This window comes from Pleuronectes platessa, chromosome 2 (assembly GCF_947347685.1).
Source record: "Pleuronectes platessa chromosome 2, fPlePla1.1, whole genome shotgun sequence".
NCBI lineage: Eukaryota > Metazoa > Chordata > Actinopteri > Pleuronectiformes > Pleuronectidae > Pleuronectes > Pleuronectes platessa.
Window position 1 is genome coordinate 12,888,201 of NC_070627.1, and position 9,460 is coordinate 12,897,660.

Here is a 9,460-nt window from a genome sequence, read left to right on the forward strand (position 1 = left end):
TTTGCTAAAATTATACTGACTGTAAGGTCAAAATAAATAAATTAAGTGTTCTTTGAAGACAATGATAGAATCTAATGAAACGAAAAATATTACATATTGCTTCTCTTAGCTTAGTTAAGGCCACAAGCCGAAACTTTCTCTGGACCTCTGGTAGTTGTTTTTCTTTTCATCATTGTCATCTCCTGGTGTGGTCTTGTAATGTCATTAACTCTAATGACTCCTGTAAATGGGTTGGGAAAACACTCTTAAACACTCGTAATTGACAAATACAATAATGAGTGTGGCAGCCGACAAGGTTCCTGTAAGATCATTAACTTATTAAGGTAACACCTTTCAGGGCAGGTCATTATAACGAAGGCCCGACAAATGGCTGAGCGGCGTCACACCTACAGAATTTTATATGAAATTCTAATCTCAATTTTTTTCAAATTGGGATAATATTGCGTTCATGGAACACAGAATCTTGGGTTTATGTAACTGAGACAATATAAGGAGAATATGCTTGAATAATGCACAAAACTCTAGCCTTATTCAATGTGAAGCGATTAATGGTAAATGGTCTGTATTTTTATAGCACTTTTCTAGTCTCAAGCATTATATAGTTCAGTTTTTAGTAAAGGATTGAACTGCCGACCTTCTGGTTAGATGAGGACCGCTCTAACCCCTGAGCCGCAGCCGCACACATGGACTGTGTATGAAAACAACCGTGTCTTTACGGGAGAGCTTACTGAGTCTGTTAAACAGCAGCAGTAAGCTTACCAACAACAAATGTAATTTTAACCGCCAATATTAATGAGATGATGAAGTTATGGCTTGTCCAATCTAATTAAATAACAACATAATCCCCATTATCTGCTGGAGGAGACGCGATATCTTGCCAATCAATGGATTAACCCAGTCCCAATATTTAGACCTGTTGGAGGATGCTACCACCTTGTATCCATGATAAAAAAAGAGACCAACATTAACAATGTGATATAAGAGCATAATTACATGGAAATCTGTAATTGTCTTCTAGCAGATTGTGGTTGGAGTCAGTGATTATTTGTGCTGTGTTTCCGGGTTTACAGACAGGTATGAAGAGAGATGAGTAAATGATGGAAGCCTGATAACCTCACAAAAGGGTTTCCGTCTGTTCTTGTAACATAGAAATATAAAGAAATAGTAAAGAATACAACTTTGCTTCACATTACAAATGTTTCTGTACAATGAGACAAATTCTTCTTTTACAATTTGTAAACAAGGACAATACTCCTCTTTTCCATGGACCAACTGGTGAGGACATTTTTCTCCCTTCTTAACATTGGGTTTCAGCCTTTTCTGTTTTAGTTTGGTTATTACAGCAATCAGACAGACTTAATTTACTGGTTCCAATTTGCACAGATTTTGAATGAAAGAAAGTTCTTTGGTCTAATTTAGGTGTTTCTAATTGTGCTCTATTTCAATTTATTAAGGAGCTAATTTTGATCAGGTATATACTGTACATGCAACTCCCGAATTCAAGATTGGCATAGGAACAGTGTCCAAGGGCAGGTTAATGGTCTGTACTTATAAAATAATAACTTTATTTGTACATAATAACTTTATGCCTTATGCTTTCATGAAACTCCTTGCTGTCAGGTAAAAAGTGACAGCTGGTCTGAATGTGTCACAGAATAAATTGTGGCTGTCTATTCGTTTCTGCAGGTCAACAGTGGAGTTAGCAGTAATCATGTTTGGGGGGAAAAAAACTATAAACCTTTCTTTACTGTCGATATGCAAACCCGGGGTTTCAGAATCATCCCTTAACACAACATCATCATAACAATAATACTGGAGAAAATCAAATGAGAACAAAACAATGGAATATGAGCAGAGAAAGGTTAAGTATAGAATAGATAAAAAAGCTGTAAAAGGATCCTAAAATCAAAGATTGTCTTGAAGAAAACAGCGACTAACACTCTTCGCTTGTGCATCAATCGGAGGTTTGAGTTAATAATAAGCCTGTATTTCCAACAGACTGTTTGGTGTTATTCTCCATATCAGAAAGATTAACACATGTAAAGCTGTTGGTGGACCAAATGGGAAGACATCAGGCTTGTCATCATACAATTTTAGGAAGTTGTGGGACATTCAGGATTTATTATCAGAGAGGCATGTTGTGTGATTTGTGATGATGCTAGGGTCTTCGGGTTTTAACGACATATAGGCCTAATGTATAGCTGAGCGTTATCTGGATGAAAAAAATACATCATGACTCTGAATAACCTGGTCAAGAGGCAGCATATACAGAAAACAGGAGGGGCCCTGGAAAGTAATATCCTTAAAAGATGAAGACTTAAATCTTTGGAAGTGAACCTTTGACCCAGGTACTACACATATAACTTCGTTACAGCCACTCTCTGTTTACTTCAGAAAACTGGCGAGTGTTACTAAATGGAACATGTTGGATTCCAAGCTGATAGATGTTGAAGAGCAAATAAATGCGATGCTACCAAGCGACCAATCACAGCCTTTGAGGTTGGTGTCGCCTCAAAGGCTCCATAGGTGTAAGGCTATGCGTAGGCTACATGTAGAAATAGAAACATCAGATGTGGCTGTGCCATATTTAACACTCAATCCGCATAACAGAATCCTAAATGTTTGCCCTCAAATGACAGTGAGAGAGAAAAAGAGTACACAATCATAACTTCCAGCTCAAAACATTGCATCGATAAATCTTAGCAGCTTGTAACATTCTTTGCTCAGAACAGCTGAACCACATCTTTAACTAACCCTTCTTTCACAATGCTGAAACTGAGCTCACCAGTGGCAAATGTTTTTTTGCGACCACTTCATCTTTTGCAAAAAAGGCTTCCATTCAGACTTTTATGCAGAAAATACATGTCGCTATCTATCTATCTATCTATCTATCTATCTATCTATCTATCTATCTATCTGTCTATCTATCTATCTATCTATCTATCTAGCTATCTATCTATCTATCTATCTATCTATCTGTCTATCTATCCATTCATCCTTCCTCTGGCTGCAGGACAACTACTACGTGAACTACTGAACTCTAAAATCCTATTATGTGGTTGTAAGCTGCATCCCAACTAAATGGATAGTAACATAATCAGATTATACAGGTCAGACTGAGTCTTCGTTTAATGATTATTAGGAAACAAACCTGTTGGGTTAATTGGAAGAGCTTCATTCGTTGAAGATTTTACACACACATGGTGTCTGAATTGCATTTCTCTCAGCTCCTTCTAGGGAAAGTCTTGAAGAGCATAACAAGTAATGAATAAACTGACAGGAAAACAAGTCAGCGCTGTTCATGACAATATCTGCTAGTTCTCCATTGCAATGCAAGTGCAGCAAAATAGGAAAACCTTGATAAAGATTACAAAATAATCTATCTCTTCATCGAATGAATGATGAAACACAAAAGTTGTGCAAGAAGTGATTATACACAGATTACACACTAAATTCCAGAGAAGATCCTCTTTGCTTATCTTCTCCATCCCCTGTGGGTCTGCCCCTAGGTGATATATAACCATAGCTACGGTATTAAGTTTGAGAGCAGACCCTTGGCTGCATTAACAGTACTCCCAGGATACTCTACTGCCAATTCAAATCCTAACCAAGCAAAGATGGAGAACGGCACAGAGGGCAAGAACTTCTACATCCCCATGAACAACAGGACGGGGCTGGTTAGGAGTCCATATGAATATACACAGTATTATTTGGCGGATCCATGGCAATTCAAGTTACTGGCTGTCTACATGTTCTTCCTGATCTGCACTGGCTTCCCCATCAACGCTCTCACTCTGCTGGTCACAGCCCAGAACAAGAAGCTACGACAACCTCTCAACTTCATCCTGGTCAACCTGGCTGTGGCCGGACTCATCATGGTGTGCTTTGGATTCACTGTCGCATTTTATTCTTCTCTAATGGGCTATTTCTCCTTGGGACCAATGGGTTGTGCAATTGAAGGATTCATGGCAACACTTGGAGGTACAATTTGGGAAAGGGATTATTTGTCTTTATCACACATGTAGATTGTCTAGATTGCAGGATCAGAAGATTCCATGACTACATCTGTTCTCTTTTCTTCCCAACAGGTCAAGTGTCTCTCTGGTCCCTTGTGGTTCTGGCTATTGAGAGATATGTTGTAGTCTGTAAACCCATGGGAAGCTTCAAATTTACATCCACCCACGCTGCAACAGGTTGTGCCTTCACCTGGATCATGGCGGCCTCCTGCGCTATTCCTCCTCTGGTTGGCTGGTCAAGGTAATAAACTACTCTTTACTGATTCTCTCCACTTCAGAATTATCACTATCGTCTAGATTTAGACATGGCTTATTTTTGTAGTCTTGTCTTTTTCTTCCTGTTGAATCTTAATTGGTCTTCTGTTGCAGTGTGGTGATATTAATGGAATCTACCAGTGATACTATCTTTTATTGTTTATTATGGCCATGTTTACCTTTGACTAATCTCACACACGGGGCTAGGGTAATTGGCTAAAAGCAGGGGCATGTTTACTACCTGATGTGACTGCTCATGTGGCTTAGTCTCATGGCCTCTCTTCTAATAATGCAGCTACTTTTGCAGATCTCAGCAATGAAGCTGATTAAATACTCTCATAACCAACAGGAATAATGGCAAACACCAGAAAGACAAGGGCCATCTGTAAATATGAAACAAACCCAGAAAGACTTCTGAAGATACCATGACTTGAAAATCCAGTTATCCTTCTCTTATCCTGTTGCATCTGTCTCCATGGATGTGCCCTTTTGCACAATACAACATATATAAAAGCAGGCCTTGCCAGACTTAGTAGTTCACCAAGCTCTTGGTACAGGCCATGACGATCTTCTGGCTGGAGTCTCTTCATACACATTGAACCCTCACAGATGGTCCAGTATGTAGCAGCACATCTGGTCTTCAGTAAGCCTAGAAAGGGCTCTCCTGCAGAGCACCCTTAGGGTTTGCATCCGTTTACAGAAACTCAATCAAACAAGCTCCTTCTCGGCCTGTGACTTGTGATATGCAATACCAATCCAGACTGTTATCGTTTGAGGTTCCCTGATGGTGGAATGAGCTACCAAATGCCAGCGGAGCAGGGTCCACCCTCCCTAACTATACAACAGTCTCTTGAAGGCTCATATCTCAAAAGAGCCCTTCCTCTGCTAACATCTCTAACAAGTGAACAGGCCTCACTACCACTTACTTCAGTGCACTCCATCACCTGATCTTGTGCACTCTTTCTTAATGAACATATTTAGCTCCCAATACTTCTAGCTCTCTTACTTTACTGGAGCTTTGGAGTCTTCCCTCAGTCACTTTGGAACAAAGCATCTGCCAAATGAGCTCATGTAATGGAAAGCAAATTTTGGACCATGGATACAGACTCAAGTCTTAAAGGTAGCTCAAACAATATATCTAGTTTTAGATAATTGTAGAAATGCAAGTGTAAACAAAATGCCAACAATATGATTTAAAAGTTAGCCCTGAGCCTGACCTGTGCTTCACTTTTGGTCCCACTGACATATATAATTTCTATCCAAGTACAGAAAACCCCAGTTAGATCCCAGTGTTTTTGGGCAGACACAAAGGTTATGATTTTTAATGTTAACAATGATATCATGTATTTAATGCTGTATGTTTTTTATTTACAGATACATCCCTGAGGGTATTCAGGTCTCCTGTGGACCAGACTACTACACTATGGCTCCAGGCTACAATAATGAGTCATTTGTCTTATACATGTTCACCTGCCACTTCTGTGTCCCGGTCTTCACCATCTTCTTCACTTATGGAAACTTAGTATTTACTGTGAAGGCGGTAAGAGACATGTGTCTAGTGTGATGTTTATAAAGGCATCTTTTAAACAAATTCTTATACAAAATATTTGCTGTTGAGGAAAGCTACTCATTGTGTGTGGTTGATCCTGTTTTAATGTGAAATGAACAAGATGTGCACAATATAAATAACTGACGATGGCCCAATTTTCAGGCTGCAGCTCAGCAGCAGGACTCAGCCTCTACTCAGAAGGCCGAGAGGGAAGTGACACGTATGTGCATCCTGATGGTGCTGGGCTTCCTTGTGGCCTGGACCCCATATGCCAGCTTTGCTGCCTGGATCTTCTTCAACAAGGGAGCAGCCTTCTCAGCCATGGCCATGGCCATTCCTGCCTTCTTCTCAAAGACCTCAGCGCTGTTCAACCCTATTATCTATGTGCTGTTGAACAAACAGGTACGATGCTTGTAGTGTTTGGAGTCTGTGCACTTTATAAATTCTTTATAACAACAGCAGGCAGACAAAAATGTCATTTTTCAGCTTTAATAACTCTATTTGTGAACATTTCCTTACAGGCTTTTTAGAACATTATACACATGAGGAAGTATTTTACCGTCAGGTTTCATAAATTTGTCTAAAACACATAAATTCACAAAGAACATGAGACAAGGTCAATTTACTGGATTTCCTTCAGCGCTTTCAGCTTTATCTTGTTGCTTCTTAAGAGCTTCCTCAGTTTTCATTAATGAGTGAAGATACAATAAATAGATGTGCCATTAAAAGTCATTACAATGTATTCTATTTTAGTTATAGTTGTATTTAAAGTGCGCTATGCAACCCACATTTCTTTAGAAATACTGAAAACTTTCCATTGTAAATTGTTTTGTTTTTGTTCTGCATTCATTGATTATGGATTTTTTAATTATACAATATTCTCTATTTTCAGTTCCGTAACTGCATGCTGACCACTGTTGGAATGGGAGGTATGGTGGAGGATGAGACCTCAGTATCAACCAGCAAGACAGAAGTGTCCTCTGTTTCCTAAACACAGACCACTCCCAACAACTCTGACAGATTTTTCTTATGGGCTAAAAACATTTGAACACAGACTTTCGTGTCACTTGGTTCCATTTTCCAAGACATACTGCAGGTTGCTGAAAGTCCCCTGAAAGCAGTCGCACATCGTACAATGGGGTCTGATGTCTGGTACAGTGTGTGAAGCTGAAGGTGGAAAATTAGTCAAATTAGTTCTGCTGTTAACCCATGGGTTGAATGTTATCAGGCAGTTGGTCGAACCCTGTGAGTGACAGGAGTGCCATCAGTCGCATCATCCCTTTCACAAAGATGAACCAGCATTTACTTTCTTCTTACCGAAAAAGGTTATTTTTTGAGGGCCAGAATTGATTTTCTTGGCCAATTGTATATATATTTTATAAATATTTATGGCATTGTAAATTTAGGTAAATAAATGGATGCATCAAAAAATTGTCTGTTTATGTTTTTTAACACACCTTTAAAAAAAAAGTTTGGGTCATTTGTATTTTTTTTAACAGCCTCTTTAAGTCTTTTTCTATTTGTACACATTAGAAAAGTTTAGGATTTGAATTAGGATTAGCTGATGATGAGGATCAACGTCTCTTCCTGGAGTCCACAAAAAACATTATATTATTATTTTAGATTAGCCTATTTTATTTATATCCACATACACTATAATACATAAATGAATACACATGTAGAAATCAGAACCTTCCTACATATACAGTATATAGGTTTATAAGTGTTATTTATATGTGCCCTTCAAGCCAACCTAACAGTTTCTTAGGACACAAAAGACAAAAAGCAGTGAAGATAAGAATGATTTACAGTTTTTCACAATTGTTAACACACGTTTTTCAAAACAATAACGGCTTTCTCAAAACTGCACACAGACAACTGAAAACCTCACACACAAAATGCTAAACCTGACACTCCCTTTGCAAGATGACTCTTTGCCATCAAATCTCTTACCTGTTCACAAAATGGAACTCGTGTTTTCATTTGGTACACACAGCCATATTTTCAAATGACACACACATACCATTCATTGGGAACACACAACTAAGCATTTGCTTGCACACTACCAAGCATTTACAGCACACTGAAGTGAAAAATTGAAAACACAATCATCAAAATGGAACACACCATATGAATGAATGAGCCATTTCTCCTTTTGTAAAATGTCTCAGTGTAGGCCTACTTTTTTCATAGTCAAACATAAAACAGCACACAAATATGCAGCATAAAAAGGTTTATTTCGGTACACACAGAGAACAGTACAGAACTGTAAACCGGCCTACTCAACCCCCCCCCCCTTCACAAAAATGACAGTTTTTCACAATCGTTAACTCACGTTTTTCAAAACAATAACGGCTTTCTCAAAACTGCACACAGAAAACTAAAAACCTCACACACAAAATGCTGACAGGCCTCGACACTCATGCCGCCACAGGCCTCCTCCATGGCCTGGAGCAGTGGGACCCGGTCCTGTGGGTTCCGTTCATATACCTTCCACCTCCAAGCTGATAATAATTCCTCAATGGGATTCAGGAAAGGAGAATAAGGTGGAAGGTATAGAATGGAAAAATGTGGGTGGTCCTGGAACCACTCAGGGACTTGAGCAGCCCGGTGGAAGCTCACATTGTCCCAGATGACAACGTGATCGATCCACTGTGGGTCATCTGTCTGGTCAGGTGGTACCAGCAGGTCATGCAGGCCATCCAGGAAGACGAGGAGACGGGCAGCGTTATAGGCCCCTAGGTGGGCATGACGGTGCAAGATCCCATTGTGATTCATTGCAGCACACATTGTGATGTTCCCACCATGCTGACCGGGGACCTCAACAATGGCCCGCTGGCCAATGACGTTTCTGCCCCGTCACCTCCTCTTCACCAGGTTGTATCCCACCTCATCAATAAAGATGTACTGGTACAACACATGAGCTGTGTCATGCTCCTGGATCAGCATGAGAATGCAAGTTACAGTATGGACACAGAGAGGTCAACACAGTGGGCTACAGTGAGACACTATAGAAAAGGAACAATATTGGATTACAGGTACAATACATGCATGTGTCAGTGCTGAATGTTGGTACTTACAAGCACAAACTCTCGCCGTAACTCCTTGATGCTGTCTGTGTTCCGTTCGAATGGGACCCTGAACACTTGTTTCATCAGCATGGCATTCCTATGAAGAATACAGTCCAATGACGGTCTGGACGTTTTGTAAATGTAGCATGGTCAGCCAGGATCCTAGTTTTTATTTGTCTGAGTGAGATAGAGTTGTTCTCACGAACCATATCTACAGTTTCAGTCTCCTGTTCGGCTGTGTAAATGCTGTGAAATTGCTCAACAGACCTGAATGTTTAGAGATTTGAGTATTTGTGTGTTGTAGGTTGATGCTTGGAGATTTTACTTGAGAAGTGTGTGCAACAACTGAACATTGTGTGTAGTGTTTTGACAACAAGGTGATGTGTAATTGACATCAGAGTGTAAAGAAGGAAAGTCAGAGTCTAATGCAGATAAGGGAGTGTGAAGTAGTGCCAAATTGGGTCGAGCGATTGGTACATGAAGTGAAGGTTGTGCAAATTGTGCCGAATTTTCGCTTTTTGTGTATTAACAACTGAGAAAAACTGTAAATAAAAATGTACTGAAAATTG

At 39.6% G+C, this 9,460-nt stretch overlaps 1 protein-coding gene across 1 annotated transcript; it reads left to right on the forward strand.

Moving 5' to 3' along the window:
• The first annotated feature begins 3,288 nt into the window (after positions 1-3,288).
• On the forward strand, positions 3,289-7,016 carry LOC128450122 (green-sensitive opsin). The gene is made up of 5 exons (XM_053433601.1): positions 3,289-3,981; positions 4,089-4,257; positions 5,646-5,811; positions 5,983-6,222; positions 6,713-7,016. The coding sequence occupies exons 1-5, from the start codon at positions 3,618-3,620 to the stop codon at positions 6,809-6,811; spliced, it is 1,038 nt and encodes a 345-aa protein (XP_053289576.1). The 5' UTR covers positions 3,289-3,617; the 3' UTR covers positions 6,812-7,016.
• The last annotated feature ends 2,444 nt before the right edge of the window (positions 7,017-9,460 follow it).